The sequence below is a fragment of the Artemia sp. Qi Xiang Cuo genome, chromosome 20 (genome assembly GCF_049724085.1).
Source record: "Artemia sp. Qi Xiang Cuo chromosome 20, ASM4972408v1, whole genome shotgun sequence".
Taxonomy (NCBI): domain Eukaryota; kingdom Metazoa; phylum Arthropoda; class Branchiopoda; order Anostraca; family Artemiidae; genus Artemia; species Artemia sp. Qi Xiang Cuo.
In genome coordinates, this window is record NC_142813.1 from 34,598,767 (window position 1) to 34,618,014 (window position 19,248).

General features: G+C 35.2%; 2 protein-coding genes across 4 annotated transcripts in view; one reads left to right on the forward strand and one right to left on the reverse strand.

Annotated features, from left to right (window-relative positions):
• The window catches only part of vers (versatile), a 28,675-nt gene extending 15,283 nt beyond the window's left edge, over positions 1–13,392 (reverse strand). The window contains exon 1 of the mRNA XM_089105925.1: positions 13,294–13,392. Within this exon, the coding sequence (XP_088962051.1) occupies positions 13,294–13,311 (18 nt within the window). The 5' untranslated portion in view covers positions 13,312–13,392. The remainder of the gene's footprint in view (positions 1–13,293) is intronic.
• The window catches only part of LOC148940136 (putative ATP-dependent RNA helicase DDX28), a 128,449-nt gene that overhangs the window by 66,562 nt on the left and 42,639 nt on the right, over positions 1–19,248 (forward strand). The gene's annotated exons all lie outside the window — the stretch shown is intronic.

Consider the following 19,248-nt stretch of genomic DNA (forward strand, 5'->3'; position numbering starts at 1 on the left):
TGGCGTGGTAATATACGGGTGTCACCACTTATTGGAGGGGAAAGCCCCCGCCCCAAATTATAATGCTATGCCCGTGTCTACCACAGCGGTTCTGCAAATATCGGGTTTGGTACTACCCTATTTACAGTATACCCTGTCCCAGGGTATGATAACGCGATCGAGTGGTCAAATGGCCACTTTCTAAAGCCAAATGTTCCCGCCTTGGGTTACGGCTAGAAAATCTCTTAACTCTCTCCTTGGAGGTAACAAACCTCCCTGTCAATATAATAGTGACGGTACCTTGTAACTCTATTCTTAACCTGTCTGGGTTACGGAAAACAGTACACAGTTTGTAGAAAATACCTTACTTGTATTCTTCCAAAAAGGGTCACATATAAAAACCGAAATATCCTTCCCCAAACGGGGTCAAAACGCAGACTAAAAAATAATAATAATCTTTACACAACTGTTCATATGGGTGGACCTCCGCTTGGCCCAGCCAATCAGCTACATCCTCATTCAAACCTTTCAACCTCTTAGATTTATTTTTCAATGACTCCCAAACCCGCAAGTACAAAAATAAACTTGGTTAACAGCTTAATTATTGCAAAATTACTATCGCTTAGTAACGGGAACTTAACCTGTCTTTTAAAGTTATACTATAAGCAAATGTAATCAAGAAAAAGAAAACAGGTCAGTTATCTGAAAGGAAACGAAACAGGGGTGGAACCCCAACAAAAGCTGTTTTTATTGAATGAATCTTGTATTCCACTAGTTTTCGTTTCCAAGCGTTGCCTTCACTTTCCACTTTCCCATTTATGCTATCTAGCAATTTTTGAGACGTTTGACCGAGTAGGAGTGTTCCCAGGAGTCTCGCGAGAACCGCCGTCAAATCTTGGTATCAGTAAATTTTCATTGTGAGTGGGCCTTAAGCAATATCATTGTGGCTCAGTAAATGGACGGTGTGCAACTAATTAATCTATTGTTATAAGTATCTTGGCCTTTTGGTACAAGTTACAGCTGTATGCTTGTCACAAAATCGTAAAGTACCAAGGGAACATAAAGCTTAAGTGACACATCTTTCAAGGTTATTAGTCTCTTTAACGATGAATGCCGGGTTTCTTTCATCTTAACTTTCAACCAAAATGTGTGCCAAATTGTTTCAGCAAAAACAAATATCAACTATTACACGAACTGCCTAGCCACGTTAGAATTAAACATAGGTTCTTATAAAACTTGACACGTGTCACAAAAAAAAGAAATTCTTCAGTTTGAGAAATCTGGGTCAAAAACTTATTAGCACCTTTTATTCGATTTACGCATGCAAATCTTTTTTTTTCGAAAATAAAATTGACTAAGCCCGAGATAGGCTCAAAAGTAACAAGCACAAGCTGCAACATCAATGAATAGTGATGAATAGTTGAGAAACAAATATCTTACTAGGAAAATGGGTATTTTCTAAAGACTTAATTTTTTATATTGCGTTCATAAATTTTATATTTTTCAATTTTGTTGTTATAAATTTCATTACAGTGTGGATTTAGTGCTATTGTAGTTATATTATTCGTGTTTATGTGTAAGAACAATAGTAAAAACAATGATAATAACTAATTATGCTTCAATTTTTCATTCCAAATAAGGTGTTTAGTGGATCTAAATCTAATATAGAAAAATATAGTTTCATATGCGGTCTGCTGGCCTATGATGCATTTCCAAAATCGTCACCCAAATCGTTTGGATCGCCATCTAGTATTTTCTAGAGTTAATCTAAAGCCAAAATTTAAGAACGGTAACTATCTTCCAGGAAGTTATGACGGTGGTAGACTGCAGGATGAGAATTTGAGAGAAACTTCCCAGGAACATTTGAATATGAAACTAAAGAGTCTAAAATTTGACAATATAGAAGATGAGTAGAATGATTTTAGGAATCTAGTTTGCGAAGTGCAGATGGTATCACAGGGAGGAGAGTTAGAAATACAGCTAGGCATGCTATTGAAAATACTTTAAGCTTGGTATACAAGAGGGGGCTGTACAAGAAGTATTTGAGTGATAAGTCATATAAGTATTTGAGTGATAAGTCATATAACATCAATAACAGCACTTCTTTATACCCTAGTGTCTTGTATCAGTCCTGTCAGTCTATAATTTATAATAACATAATCAATAATGCGTACCATCATATGAGTACCATGTTAAATTATGGGTCATCTTGTGACCAAATATTGTGCATATTGTAACTAGATTGTTATGCACACCTTAAAGCAGTCTATAACCGTTGCTATTTTCCTTTCTTATACCGAAATTTCCTATTTTCGAAGCATATGCTAGGATGTAGAAAATAGCTAGAATATGCTAGGAGAGTAGAAAATAAATTCTATTTCAACTAATTCCATCTTTCCTACCCCTGCCGTATGAGTTTCTGAAACTCCTAATAACTGCGGTTCAAAACGTCTGATTTTGTCATTCAAAATGTCAATAGAATAGTTATTTGTTAACGTTGTAATTTTTCATATTGGAATTTCATTTTAATCAGATCGTCAAAATTGTTCAGGTCTCGGGGAAAGCAATGGGTCGCACCAGTGAAGATCAGGGACTACTACATCTCCAGTCTCCGTGAAGTGCTTAAGCGTGCCTAGAACCGGAAAACATCATTAAATACATTTCTAAATCGCCGTATTTAAAATTTAGCAGTAGATAGAGACAAATTAAACATGGTTTGATTCGTTTCATTTGAATATGTGTTTACTGTATGAAAGATGGGTTGTGGCTGTCGCAGCTATTCAGTGTTATTAGAGACGCCAGTCTAGTTAGGGAATGGGATTTGGTGCCTAGTTGGTGCGGTCTGTTCCCCACCGGACGAGTTTTTATAACAATTTTCTGTTATGTGTTCAACTATAGTATATGTAAGTCGGGAAAGATTGAGACGGTGCCGATTGTCTTTTTTTCTACTTTAGAACTGTTTAGTTTTTTTTCAAATTTAGCCCTAGAGCAGGCCTTCCTGAACTATGGTTCGCGACCCCAAATGGGGTCGCAAGAGATTTTAAAGTCAAATATTTAAATATTAAAGTCGAATATTTATAACATACTACAGAAAAAGACATATATTGTTAAGTTGATGAATTTTTAAAGACTGAAGGTCTAGAATGGAAAAATTGCTATGGAATATGCACAGTTGGTTCAAGAGCGATGACGTGCAAAAACATTGGTTTCAAATCATTTTTTCAAGCTACTCATTATGACCATATAACTTTTTACTCATTGCCTTATTCACCGAGAGGCCCTTGCTGCAAAACATTAGTAGCATAATTGAACCATGTACTTCAGGATGTTGTTAAGATTATAACTTGTATTAAGAGCAATGTCCTCAACAGTCATTTGTTCTTAAATCTTCGTAAGGATTTGGATTCCGTCTATGCAACTTTATTATTACGTGCAGAAGTAAGGTGGATGTCAAGATGTCAATGTTTAAAAAGATTATTAAAAGACGTAATTGAAATATTCTTAACCGAACAAAAATATGAACTTGCTGCTTTTCTTCAAAACGACTTATGGCTATTCAAGTTGTGTTATTTGTCGGATATCTTTGCGAAATTAAACCATCTCAACTTGTCTCTTCAAGGAAAAAATTGCGATATATTTACTTCTAATATAAAATTGAAAGTATTATTAAAAAGATTAAAATTTGGAAAAATGGGATAGAAAAAAATCGTCCGAAATATTTTTCAGTGTCGACAATTTTATATTCGAGAGAAATCATTGTAAAACTTTTATTGCAAAAATTATTGTAGACCACTTAAAAGCGCTAGAAACCTAGTTCTGCACATATTTTATATTAAATATTGATTTCAAAAAGGTAGCCTGGATTCAAAATCCGTTTTGTATTGATTTAACTGAGATTGACCACGTGCCACTTAAAGCTCAAGAGGAATTGCTGAGCTTTCCAGAAATTCAAACTTAAAACTACAATTTCCAAAAAAGCCCTTGACTGTATTTCCCACAATCGCAGATATGGCATTATATGTTCTTCTGCCATTCAATAGCACATATTTATGATAAGTTACTTTCTGAGCTTTAACACATATCAAACCCCAATATCGTTCATCGCAGGCAAATCCATCTCACTATAGTTTTCCCTTTCATTTTAATTTAATATTAAATAAAAAAAACAATTTTTTTAACTGAAAGTAAGGAACGACGTTAAAGCTTAAAACGAACAGAAATTATTCCGTATATGAAAGGGGCTGCCCCCTCCTCAACGCCTCGCTCATTACGCTAAAGTTTTTTATTGTTAAAAAAAAATAGAGTTGTAAGAAAGTCAAACTTTAGCGTAAAGAGCGAGGCGTTGAGGAGGGGACAGCCCCTTTTATATACGGAATAATTTCTGTTACTTTAAAGTTTCAACGTCGTTCCTTACTTTCAGTGAAAAAAAAAATTGTTTTTTTATTTAATTTTTGAACGTTTTTGAATTAATGCAGGGTTTTATATTGGCTCAGCATACATGAAAAATTAAAACAAATTTTTAATATTAGTTTTACTTTTATTTGGTTAAATGGCTTTCTCGAAACTTGTTTAATTTTATTTACGAACGTTTTTATTAGTAATATATATATATACGTAACTTACGAATTAACTTACGTAAAGAACTTGTATATTCATATATTTTTAATACGTATATTAGGGGGTTCGCCCCCTAGTCAATACCTTGCTCTTTAAGCCAAAGTTCGAATTTTGTTCCAATTCTTTAAAAATGACCCCTTAATCACAAAGGCCGTTAATTAGAATAAATAGCTCTTATGAAAGTACTAAAACATATTTAGCTTAAAGAGCGAGGTATTGAATATGGGGTAAACCCAATCATATACATAATATTTTCTTTTCGTTTTAAGTTTTAATGTTGCTCCTTACTTTCAGTTGAAAAACTTGTTTTTTTTTTATTTAATTTCTGGTCTTTTTCTTTAATAATGCTGGGAAATCCGGCGGCCCCTTCATAGCAATGTCCCTTCCCCCATGAAAACTTCCTTCATGGAAAGAACCTCCTACATAAAACCCCCAACTCACCCACCCTCCACTACCAGAAAAGAATCCCCCCTGAAAACGTCTGTATAGTTCCAAATAACCAATACTATATGTTAGCATTGGGTAAAGTTCATAACTTTCAACCCTCCCCCCAGGGACTTCAGGGGATTAAGTCATCCTAAAAGACATATTTATCATATTTTTGATCATGCTGAACAAAATGGCCATCTCAAAATTTTGATCGGATGACTTTGGGGAAAAAATGAGCGTGGGAGGGGGCCTAGTTGTCCTCCATTTATTTGGTCACTTAAAAAGAGCACTAGAAATTTTAATTTCCGTTCAAATGAGCCCTCTCGCAATATTCTAGGACCACTGGGTCGATACTATCACCACTGAAAAAAAAAACAAAAAAAAAACAAATAAACACGCATCCGTGATCTTCCTTCTGGCAAAAAATGCAAAATTCCACATTTTTGTAGATAGGAGCTTGAAACCTCTACTAAACTTGAACCGATAAACTTGACCTAACCTTGACTAAACTTGATGAAACTTATATATTTGAAATCAGCATAAAATCTGATTCTTTTGATATATCTATTGGTATCAAAATCCCGTTTTCTAGAGTTTCGGTTACCATTGAGCCGGGTCGCTCCTTACTTACAGTTCGTTACCACGACCTGTTTGATTTGCGTTCGAATATATTTGATTGAACTAAGACGGTTAGAATTCTCTTTTATTTATGTTATTGCAAAAAAATTTAATTTTTATGAAAAATAGGGCATTTAATCTTTGTAAGTATGATAAAGACAACTTTTCAAGTTTTGTGGAATTTTTTATTTTAGATTTGTGTATATTTTTAAACCAATTCAAAAACTATATATTTTCATGTGTATATGTATATTGTTACCTAATAAATGAATCATCAAAAAAATATTTATTTGTCTTTCAATTATACTTATAAGGGGTCGCCATGAAACGTGCAATCATAAATGGGGTCTTGATCGTGAGTGAAAAAAAGTTAAGGAAACCCTGTCCTAGAGCATTAACGATTGTATGACGAAAGGTATAGATAAGGCTGAACCACCCCTTGAGTAAAATTGAACTGTAAGTTGGGTAAAATTCTAGTGCGTGACCACTTCTAAAGGAAGCATGTTATTAATATAAAAGTAGCACTATTAGTTCCTTATTTTATTAAATAAAAAAAACAGGTTTTTTTTAACTGAAAGTAAGGAACAACGTTAAAACTTAAAACGAACAGAAATTATTCCGTATATGAAAGGGGCTGTCCCCTCCTCAACGCCTCGTTCTTTACGCTAAAGTTTTTTATTATTTAAAAAAAATAGATTTATGAGAAAGTCAAACTTTAGCCCCTTTTATTATTAGAATAAATAGCTCTTATGAAAGTACTAAAAAATCTTTGACTTAAAGAGCGAGGTTTTGACTAGGGGGTGAACCCAATTATATACGTAATATTTTCTGTTCGTTTTAAGTTTTGATGTTGCTCCTTACTTTCAGTTGAAAAACTCGTTTTTTCTTAAATTTAATTTCTGATCTTTTTTTGAATAATGCTGGGAAATCCGGTGCCCCCTTCATAGTAATGTCCCTTCCCCCATGAAAACTTCCTTCATGGAAAGAACCTCCTACATAGAACCCCCAACTCACCCACCCTCCACTACCAGAAAAGAATCCCCCCTGAAAACGTCTGTATAGTTCCAAATAACCAATACTATATGTTAGCATTGGGTAAAGTTCATAACTTTCAACCCTCCCCCCAGGGACTTCAGGGGATTAAGTCATCCTAAAAGACATATTTATCATATTTTTGATCATGCTGAACAAAATGGCCATCTCAAAATTTTGATCGGATGACTTTGGGAAAAAAATGAGCGTGGGAGGGGGCCTAGTTGTCCTCCATTTATTTGGTCACTTAAAAAGAGCACTAGAACTTTTAATTTCCGTTCAAATGAGCCCTCTCACAATATTCTAGGACCACTGGGTCGATACTATCACCACTGAAAAAAAAACAAAAAAAAAACAAATAAACACGCATCCGTGATCTTTATTCTGGCAAAAAATGCAAAATTCCACATTTTTGTAGATAGGAGCTTGAAACCTCTACTAAACTTGAACCGATAAACTTGACCTAACCTTGACTAAACTTGATGAAACTTATATATTTGAAATCAGCATAAAATCTGATTCTTTTGATATATCTATTGGTATCAAAATCCCGTTTTCTAGAGTTTCGGTTACCATTGAGCCGGGTCGCTCCTTACTTACAGTTCGTTACCACGAACTGTTTGATTTGCGTTCGAATATATTTGATTGAACTAAGACGGTTAGAATTCTCTTTTATTTATGTTATTGCAAAAAAATTTAATTTTTATGAAAAATAGGGCATTTAATCTTTGTAAGTATGATAAAGACAACTTTTCAAGTTTTGTGGAATTTTTTATTTTAGATTTGTGTATATTTTTAAACCAATTCAAAAACTATATTTTCATGTGTATATGAATATTGTTACGTAATAAATGAATCATCAAAAAAATATTTATTTGTCTTTCAATTATACTTATAAGGGGTCGCCAAGAAACGTGCAATCATAAATGGGGTCTTGATCGTGAGTGAAAAAAAGTTAAGGAAACCCTGTCCTAGAGCATTAACGATTGTATGACGAAAGGTATAGATAAGGCTGAACCACCCCTTGAGTAAAATTGAACTGTAAGTTGGGTAAAATTCTAGTGCGTGACCACTTCTAAAGGAAGCATGTTATTAATATAAAAGTAGCACTATTAGTTCCTTATTTTATTAAATAAAAAAAACAGGTTTTTTTTTAACTGAAAGTAAGGAACAACGTTAAAACTTAAAACGAACAGAAATTATTCCGTATATGAAAGGGGCTGTCCCCTCCTCAACGCCTCGGTCTTTACGCTAAAGTTTTTTATTATTTAAAAAAAATAGATTTATGAGAAAGTCAAACTTTAGCGTAAAGAGCGAGGCGTTGAGGAGGGGATAGCCCCTTTTATACACGGCATAATTTCTGTTCGTTTTAAGTTTTAACGTCGTTCCTTACTTTCAGTTAAAAAAAACTTGTTTTTTTTATTTAATTTTTGAATTTTTTTGAATTAATGCAGGTTTTGATTTTGCCTCATTGTACACGAATAATCAACTCAAAATTTGCAGATTAATTTTACTTTCTTTTGGTTAAATGACTTTCTCGAAAGTGGTTTAATTTTATTTACGAACGTTTTTATTAGTAATATATATATATACGTAACTTACGAATTAACTTACGTAAAGAACTTGTATATTCATATGTTTTTAATACGTATATTAGGGGGTTCGCCCCCTAGTCAATACCTTGCTCTTTAAGCCAGAGTTCGAATTTTGTTCCAACTCTTTAAAAATGACCCCTTAATAACAAAGGCCGTTAATTAGAATAAATAGCTCTTATGAAAGTACTAAAAAATCTTTGACTTAAAGAGCGAGGTTTTGACTAGGGGGTGAACCCAATTATATACGTAATATTTTCTGTTCGTTTTAAGTTTTGATGTTGCTCCTTACTTTCAGTTGAAAAACTCGTTTTTTCTTAAATTTAATTTCTGATCTTTTTTTGAATAATGCTGGGAAATCCGGTGCCCCCTTCATAGTAATGTCCCTTCCCCCATGAAAACTTCCTTCATGGAAAGAACCTCCTACATAAAACCCCCAACTCACCCACCCTCCACTACCAGAAAAGAATCCCCCCTGAAAACGTCTGTATAGTTCCCAATAACCAATACTGTATGTTAGCATTGGGTAAAGTTCATAACTTTCAACCCTCCCCCCAGGGACTTCAGGGGATTAAGTCATCCTAAAAGACATATTTATCATATTTTTGATCATGCTGAACAAAATGGCCATCTCAAAATTTTGATCGGATGACTTTGGGAAAAAAAATGAGCGTGGGAGGGGGCCTAGTTGTCCTCCATTTATTTGGTCACTTAAAAAGAGCACTAGAACTTTTAATTTCCGTTCAAATGAGCCCTCTCGCAATATTATAGGACCACTGGGTCGATACTATCACCACTGAAAAAAAAACAAAAAAAAAAAACAAATAAACACGCATCCGTGATCTTCCTTCTGGCAAAAAATGCAAAATTACACATTTTTGTAGATAGGAGCTTGAAACCTCTACTAAACTTGAACCGATAAACTTGACCTAACCTTGACTAAACTTGATGAAACTTATATATTTGAAATCAGCATAAAATCTGATTCTTTTGATATATCTATTGGTATCAAAATCCCGTTTTCTAGAGTTTCGGTTACCATTGAGCCGGGTCGCTCCTTACTTACAGTTCGTTACCACGAACTGTTTGATTTGCGTTCGAATATATTTGATTGAACTAAGACGGTTAGAATTCTCTTTTATTTATGTTATTGCAAAAAAATTTAATTTTTATGAAAAATAGGACATTTAATCTTTGTAAGTATGATAAAGACAACTTTTCAAGTTTTGTGGAATTTTTTATTTTAGATTTGTGTATATTTCTAAACCAATTCAAAAACTATATATTTTCATGTGTATATGTATATTGTTACCTAATAAATGAATCATCAAAAAAATATTTATTTGTCTTTCAATTATACTTATAAGGGGTCGCCAAGAAACGTGCAATCATAAATGGGGTCTTGATCGTGAGTGAAAAAAATTAAGGAAACCGTGCCCTAGAGCATTAACGATTGTATGACGAAAGGTATAGATAAGGCTGAACCACCCCTTGAGTAAAATTGAACTGTAAGTTGGGTAAAATTCTAGTGCGTGACCACTTCTAAAGGAAGCATGTTATTAATATAAAAGTAGCACTATTAGTTCCTTATTTTATTAAATAAAAAAAACAGGTTTTTTTAAACTGAAAGTAAGGAACAACGTTAAAACTTAAAACGAACAGAAATTATTCCGTATATGAAAGGGGCTGTCCCCTCCTCAACGCCTCGCTCTTTACGCTAAAGTTTTTTATTATTTAAAAAAATAGATTTATGAGAAAGTCAAACTTTAGCGTAAAGAGCGAGGCGCTGAGGAGGGGACAGCCCCTTTCATATACGGAAAAATGTCTCTTCGTTTTAAGTTTTAATGTCGCTCCTTACTTTCAGTTAAAAAAAACTTGTTTTTTTTATTTCATTTTTGAACGTTTTTGAATTAATGCAGATTTTGAATTTGGCTCACCGTACATGAATAAAACGAAATTTGCATATTAATTTTACTTTTTTTTGGTTAAATGGCTTTCTCGAAACTTGTTTAATTCTATTGACGGACGTTTTTGGTAGTAATAAATATACGTAACTTACGAATTAACTAACGTAACAAACTTCTATATTCATAGATTTTTAATACGTATATTAGGGGGTTCGCCCCCTAGTCAATACCGTGCTCTTTAAGCTAAAGTTCGAAATTTGTTCCAATTCTTTAAAAATAACCCCTTAATCACAAAGGCCGTTAATTAGAATAAATAGCTCTTAAGAAAGATGAAAGTACTAAAAAATATTTGGCTTAAAGAGCGAGGTATTGACTAGGGGTGAACCCAATCATATATGTAATATTTTCTGTTCGTTTTAAGTTTTGATGTTGCTCCTTAACTTCAGTTGGAATACTTTTTTTTTTTTTCTGATCTTTTTCTTTAATAATGCTGGGAAATCTGGTGCCCCCTCCATAGCAATGTCCCTTCCCGATGAAAATTCCTTCATGGAAAGATCCTACCATATAACCCTCGACCCAAACACCCCCCCCCCACCTACCAGAAAATTCCCCCTGGAAAACATCTGTATAGTTCCCAATAACCAATACTATATGTTAACATTGGTAAAGTTCATAACTTTCAGCCCTCTCCCCGGGGACTTCGGGGGATTAAGTCATCCTGAAAGGCATAGTTATCATATTTTCGACCATGTTGAGCAAAATGGCTGTCTCAAAAGTTTGATCGGATGACTTTGGGGAAAAAATGAGCGTGGGAGGGTCCCTAGTTGCCCTCCATTTTTTGGTCACTTAAAAAAGACACTAGAACTTTTAATTTCCGTTCCAATGAGCCCTTCCAATGTATTCTAGGACCACTGGGTCGATACGATCACCCCCGGGAAAAAAATAAAATAAATACGCATCCTTGATCTTTCTTCTGGCAAAAAATGCTAAATTCCACATTTTTGTAGATAGGTGCTTGAAACCTTTACAGTAGGGTTCTCTGATACGCTGAATATTATGGTGTGATTTTCATTAAGGTTTTATAACTTTTAGGGGGTCTTTCCCCAAGAGCGGATCCAGGATTTTTGTTCGGGGGGGGGGGGGTGGGGTTTGCTAATTTTCGACTCGGTTTTCGACTAATTTTACTAATTTTTACTAAGGTTTTACTAATTTTCGACTAATTTTCGACTCGGTCAAAAATTTAGGGGGGGGGGGGGTTGAAACCGGGTACCCCCCCCCCCCTGGATACTGCCTTGTCATTCCCCCTTTTTTCTAAAATCAACCAAATTTTCTCAGGCGCGTAGCTTTTGATGGGTATAGACTAAACTTGATGAAACTTATATATTTGAAATCAGCATTAAAATCTGATTCTTTTGATGTATCTATTGGTATCAAAATTCCGTTTTTTAGAGTTTCGGTTACCATTGAGCCGGGTTACTCCTTACTTACAGTTCGTTACCGCGAACTGTTTGATACTCTTTTCAAATATAATAGTAGCTTTCCCTACTATGATGCGGATAATATTGCAATTAATATAAGTGGATAATATTGGACAGAAACATGATAATCTGATTAATAGAAATATTTTGTGTATTATAAAATAGAAATTTTATTGTTTTAGTTTTATATATATTCTACAACCATCGGGGGAGGGGTATATGGTGTGCATCGTCAGAAAAGGGAATGTGAAATTTTGAACGATCATGAAACAAGGAATGTAATGGTGATACTTTTATTTTATTGACACCGTTCCTTTAGAAGTGGCTACGCACTTTGACTTTACCGTTTTTTGTATAAAACTAGAGTTTAAAGACATTTTTTCCTGCCAAATTCTAAGTCTCCGTGGGAATGATTAGTAAACACTATAAACAGGGGCGGATTAAATCTTTGGCACCCTTAGGCCCAATCAATTTTTTTTTTGGAGAGACGCAGATTTACGGGGGAATCCTCGAAAACTCGGGGATAGTGGAAGCCCTGACAGAAAGCAACTGATGAGTGATGAGACAAAAGTAATGCAAGAGAGGTGATGCCGAGCTCTCAGCTGCCTTTCTTGGGAGACATCTGATAGTTTATAAACGTCAACGAAATTCCTGTGTTGTTTTAAAATCACTTTTCTGTGAATAGGTAGCGCAGCAGCTAAGTGCACATGGCACCTCGACGATAAATCAGATTTGTCCAGTTTTTGTTAAGAAAAAAATCGCTGAGGGTTTTGTTTTTGGTGCCCCTCGGTATTATGCGCCCCCTTGTCCTGGGCCTAGAGGGCCCTACGTAAATCCTGGCCTGACTATAAAATGAAAACGGCGAAAGCACAAAATTGTCTGAATCTTCTATATAGCCCCCTTTGAAGTATCCTGCTAGCTGTATCATTGCTTAGCCAACTTATGCCAACAAAGACCAATTTGGCTACAGTAAATCAAAAGGCCTTAAGATATGAAACAGAAATTTTACAGAAAAGAGAAAGGACCCAATAATTGATTTTCGAATAGTTTTTATACTCATAATGGCCATTTGACTAAGATTTTTGTATGGTAGAGACAATTTAGAAATCGTTTCAGACTCTTCTTAAAAGCGAGGAAAGAATGATGCCCTAAAAATGTGCCATGTTTGTTTACTTTCCTCTACTCAGCGATTCTACTGTAATGCACTTTGTAGACATTTTTTGAAGAATGGATTATGCGGAACCTGTCTGTTAAACGGAACGCACTCAATAAGCTAAGTTAGGTTAATCCTAATGAAATATACCAAAACATGACGATAATATAATGCATTAGAAACAAAATTATGGAAACTACGACAAAGAATTATGGAAAGCAGGCCGCGCAGAATGCATTATACTAAATACCTAACCCAACCCCTAACCGCCGCCATATATTGAATATTTAATAAAAACATACATCGTAGTTTTCTCACTTAAAATAAGCAAATCATAACCGATCCAGGAAGGGAAACCGGTTTCTGTTAGATATTACACACCAGATTGGCCAAAAATGGCAGGATATGGCCATTTCTGTTCCTTAGGCCTGATGGCAAATTGTTTCTAGCTGGCCCGAATATTTTAAGTATGTTATACCCGTACTTACAATAGAGATGCACTTCATAGCTAAACAATCCTATAGAAGCTTTAAAATGAAACTGAAAATTTGCTGAACGTTTTCATTTTATGCAAATCTGCTTTGAAACTTGTTTTTTACGCTTTTGGCTCTGAGCACTAGTTTTTTTCTCATTTTTGAAGTAAGTGTTGTCAACGTCACATGCTTGAGGGCCCGTTATAAAATTTCCCAATTTTACTCTTACTCATTCATTTCTTTATAATTGTATGCCGTCATTATAAAAATAAGAAACTTGTTTTTCGCCCCCTCGATTAGTCAGCATATTTGGGGGAAACCTTAGGTTAGGACACGCAAAATATGGCATCATAGGTGCATGTTTTATCTAGCTGAGAACTGGTGGTGGATTTAATAGGGGTGGGAGTGATTGCCCTTTTTTCTTTATAATTTGTTTTAATTTATACTGTAAAAATTACGAATTTATTGAGCATAAATGAAGTCATCAAAACTTTAGACAGCGCTCACCCCTACTAAATCAAAAAAACTATGATTTTTTCTTTAGAGAATATTAAGTTCCCTTTTAGCCTGTTTCAACGAAATGTCTCCATCATATCATATTTTACTATTTTTGTTTACATCTGTGGTCTCCCTGAGCTGATTAGGGCTGCTGAATCTTTGATTGTAAATTGGACTTTTTAACATAAATTGCAAAATGTAATTGGTGATTCAAACAATGTTAATTCATTTTCATAATTACATAAAAGATACAGATAGTAAAAATGTTAACAAGCTGTAAATTTTGTCAATTTTATCAATTCATAAATTTCTAACTTTCATGTAGTACATTCAATCTAAGGTTTAACCTGAAACAAAATTGTAATAGTTTTGATTTTGGTACCATTTGAACCGAAAAAAAATCTACAACATTTAAAAATCGGCTATATTCAGACGAGGCAAAATTGACCATTTTTCGTCTTTTCTTCTAAAATGACGGTTTTTTAAAAACAACTTAATTTGCATGTATAGAAAGTTGGTAATAAGTAAATCTGGTAAGTAGATCACGGATATGAACTTTGTTTTTGTTTTGAACGCACATGTTTAGTTCCTCCCCCCGCCCGCCCGTAAATAAATCGTTGATATAGTTCTTAGAGCAACATTACGCGAAGGTAAATTCATACAGGAAAAAATTAGCCTGTTAACGCAGAAAAGAATTTGTATCCATGTCAATTTACCCACCCCACCCCCACTCCACCCTTCTCCCTAAACATGACCACCCTGAATTCTTAGAATCCAACAAGCAGCTTCTCACAACTAGCATTGATTTTATTTTGAACAAGAAAGCACAGATAATTTGAAATTGCAAAGGGATTGGAGGATCATCACATTTATTTAATTAATCACATGTCTTTATCTTCGATTTGGACCTGAGCATCAGAGCAACTAGTTCCTTTGCAAGATTTGCAAGCAATGTTGCATTTCATGCCATGTCAATGACAGCTGTACCGGTCACCATCACAGGATCCTTTACAACCACACTTCACGACGGTGAGAGTTTTTTTTTTTTTTTTTTTTTTGGTGCCGCTAGATAAATCCGTCTAAATAGGGTACAGCATGCTATTCTTAAGTCTCAGTTCTCAAGATCAAGGGCAGGTCTCTGAAGCCCAATCCAATCTTGTACTTGAAGATAGGCCTAGTAACTATGAAATTTCGCTGCTGCTTAAGTAGGGGGTAGATCTTGGAGATTGACGAAAGTTGTAGACGTTGCTACTTTCTGCTGAAAAACTCGGTGTCTGTAACTGTCAAAAGTGTCAGTAGATTTTCCACCGTACAATATATAATCTCTTCGCTGCTTTAATCTCTTCTTGCGAAGCATCATTCTGGAAAGCGTTGAAGCATTTTTCTTATGCTGTTCATCGTCTCTCACGCGTTTAAGCGTGAGAGACGATGCCTTTGCCAAGTCCATGTTGACGGGAAGTTTTGTCGCAGCCAAGAATTGGGTGAGCAAAAGGAAACAGTTTGCAGGTTTCAATCCCAGTCTTCTTAAAAATGGCTTCAATGTCCCAAGTTGCACCTGAAGTTGTAAGCTTAGGCTCACTGTGCAGGTGGACCAGGTGGTGCTCAGGAATATAATAATAAAGTAACAAGACTAACAATTCGGAATCGTCACCGATAACTACAGTGTCCAAAGACTTCGAACGCTCAGCCGCTGTAAGCACAATAAGCAAGTCTGCGTCAGCTTTAGCTTGGCTCTGACCTTTGCCTCGTAATAATCAGAAAGTACATTGACGGAATGGACTTTATTATGTTTGAACGAAATAAAATCCTCTTTTTTTGTGGTCAGTCTCATTTCTGTGCTAAACAGCACTTCCCGTCTAGGGGCACAGTTTCGCTTAAGATGAGTCATATCTTTTGTCTATCAAAGATAATAATGGTGTCTTGATAATTGGCCGAAACGTAGTTCCAGTATCGGTCTAAGATCTACCAAAATGTTTCTTTCTTCACCCAGATAATTTTCTGAAGCAAAGCGCCCCCGTTTAAGACTTGGGTTTAATTCAGACTATATATTTCCCTAATAGTATCAATTTTTGAAAGTCGCTTGATAGCTTTTCCTAGCTCTGCTTTATTTGGCTTTTGGAACGTACCAGAATCATCTAAAAGCGACACAGGATAGGATCAAGATTCATACTTATATGAAGATTCTTCGTCCATATTCAGTCTTTTAGATATAGTTAGAAGCCGCTGAAATACCAATGAAGGGTCCAAGCGGTGGATTTGTTCTCATGTTTTCGCCTTGCCGTCATAAGGATTGCCTGATCCTTCCGTTTGAACGAATGGTAGATGTTCCTACCAATCCGTCAAGAATCTTCTTCCCAACTTCTACTGCTTTGTCGGCGTTCACCTTTTCTGCTGCAGTGATGCCAGTAGCATGGCTTGAAAGCGATTGCGGATCACCCTCGAAAGTCGCTTGATAGCTTTTCCTAGCTCTGCTTTATTTGGCTTTTGGAACGTGCCAGAATCATCTAAAATCGACACAGGATAGGATCAAGATTCATACTTACATGAAGATTCTTCGTCCATATTCAGTCTTTTAGATATAGTTAGAAGCCGCTGAAATACCAATGAAGGGTCCAAGCGGTGGATTTGTTCTCATATTTTCGCCTTGCCGTCATAAGGACTGCCTGATCCTTCCGTTTGAACGAATGGTAGATGTTCTTACCAATCCGTCAAGAATCTTCTTCCCAACTTCTACTGCTTTGTCGGCGTTCACCTTTTCTGCTGCAGTGATGCCAGTAGCATGGCTTGAAAGCGATTGCGGATCACCCTCGAAAGGAGACGACTGCTCGACAAAGTCAAAGACTAGTTGCGTGTCTTTGCAGTCCCTCTCCGGCCTTGGAATAGCAGACACTTTGTGTTGGTTACTTGTGTGACACGAAACATCCGTCAGTTCTTGCATCAGAAGATTAGCGTGAGCACAGGCTGGACGTCTCATTACCCACTAAAGTCTCTGTACTTCCGTCATTCCTCTACCTCTAGTCAATCTGTTTGCCGTTTTCAGACTTCTCATCAGTTCTTGTTGTATGACCAAATCTGAAGATAAACCGGCCCAAAATCTATCCGATTTTCTTACAATGTGTAAGCCTTTTTCAAAACGCTGGAAAAGGGTTGGGCTTGTATGTTCAAGTCTGTTCATCTGTTTATCTGCGAGGTAAGGGAGCATGTCGGAAACTGTGTGCAAATGAAGTTTCTATTGACCTGTATGTTCAACTCTGAGGAAATTTCGAAGAATGGCAACCATGTCCATGTACTGTATCCAAAATTTTCCTGTTCGATTCTTGTGACTCCGCTCTGATTTAAGAGCCGACAGAGAAGCTTTGACTTTCATGAGACTTGAAGACTGGGATATATGTTCAAAAGATGCTCGTCCATACATTACGTTTTCATATAGGTCTTTAATTTCTCTAAGCTCAACCATATTCAATGCGAGTTCTGTATTCAATTCAAGTTCTTCATCTGAATCCTCGTCTACAAGTTTCTTTATAAGAACCGAGTGAAATACTGCATCTACAATGGTATGGGCTCACAGTGCTGGAGATATATCCTTGCCACTTAAAGATTAATTTAAAAAAAACTGTCCGAAAATAAGTTTTTCAAAGAAAAGTAAAGGCCATTTTAAACTTAAGCTTAGCAGATACAAATGCCTTTTAAAATTCAAACTCAAAACGACCAGAAGTTTCTATTAAAGAATAAATGAAACCAAAAACGAACAGAAATTAAATAATCAATCACAGCAAAAAGATTCAACAAGTAATAAAACAAATGAATAAATAGATCTTGAAGCGTGTAATTCTTAGATTGAATAAGAATATTAAGCTTAAAATGAAAAAAAATATTTTTCCTATTGAAGTATAAATGAAACTTAAAACGAACAGAAATTAAATAAACAATCAAGGCAAACAAACGTACAATATATATTAATGTAAATGAGTAAATAAATCTTAAAACGAGTAAAACTTAAATTGAATATGCAAATCAAGCTTGAAACGAATAAAAATGACTACAAACAAGAGTTTGGGTATAACCTCCTTCTCTCACTGTAAAAGCCTGAAACCTACCGCGTCATTGGCGCTATACTGAAAACTATATGCGCCTTGAATAGTTTTGGAAATTATAAACAACATTAAATTGAATATTTGATGTATGATATTAATTGTTGAAAGATCCATCAGTTCAAGAATTTGTTTCACTGTAATTGTATTTTTTTTTTCAGTGCTGTAAGAGCTGGAAAAGAAAATATTTGTTATATAATCTATTTTCAGTTAAGTGCCAATGACGCAGTAGGCTTTTGGTATTTATTCACAGTTAGGAAAGGAGGAAGTATCCAAATATTTGTCTGTAGGGAAACTATATTCATCTTTAACAACTTTAAAAAGAGCCAATAAATTAAACTGAATATTTTGTGTATAATGATATTAATTGCTGAAAGCTCTTCAGTTAAAAATTTTATCATAATTATTATGTTTATTTTCAATGTTAAGTACAAAAGAAAATATTTGTCATAGAATTGGTTTTCAGTAAAGTGCCAATGACGCAGTAGGTTTTAGACTTTTACAGTGAGAGAAGGAAGTCATACCCAAACTCTTGTTTGTGGTGATTTTTATTCGCTTCAAGTTTTATTTGCATATTCAATTTAAGTTTTACTCGTTTTAAGATTTATTTACTCATTTACATTAATATATATTGTACGTTTGTTTGCCTTGATTGTTCATTTAATTTCTGTTCGTTTTACCACCATTGTAGATGCAGTATTTCACTCGGTTCTTATAAAGAAACTTGTAGACGAGGATTCAGATGAAGAACTTGAATTGGATACAGAACTCGCATTGATCCGCGTGGATCCGACTTCGTGTAATTTCCAACGTAGGCCTATTTTAATGCACGCTTTATCTCGCGCGTGTGTGTGTGGGAGGGGGGGGTGCGACCCAGGTATGTTCAAAACACAGAACTGAGTCCATATTCATTATCTACGTATCAGATTTTCCTATCACCGACTTTTTCAAAGTGTACGTTATTATTTTTTGAAGTCGTTATTTTAGAAGAAAACACGAAAAAACGTCAGTTTCGCCTCGACCGGTTTCGGCTGATTTTGTATATGTTGTAGAATATGTTTTCCGGTTGTAATGATACCAAAATCAAAACTATTGCAATTTGTTTGAGTTAATCCTAAAATTAATTTAGATTGACTCTACTAATGGTGCTTATGAGAGAAACGTTGACATAACTACGAAACCTTTTGCGGATGAAGGATGATAAGGTCGTTTTTTGGTCATCCATCTAGGGAAAAAGGAAATGCATGTCATCCCCGAACGGGGTGAGAAGAGGTCACAAGGCCGAACGTACCGAAAGGTTCCTTGACACTTATTTTTGTAAATTTGTATGTAAATAAAATGATGCTCCTGAAAAAAGGAGGGCTTTAAAGGAAATTGCAAC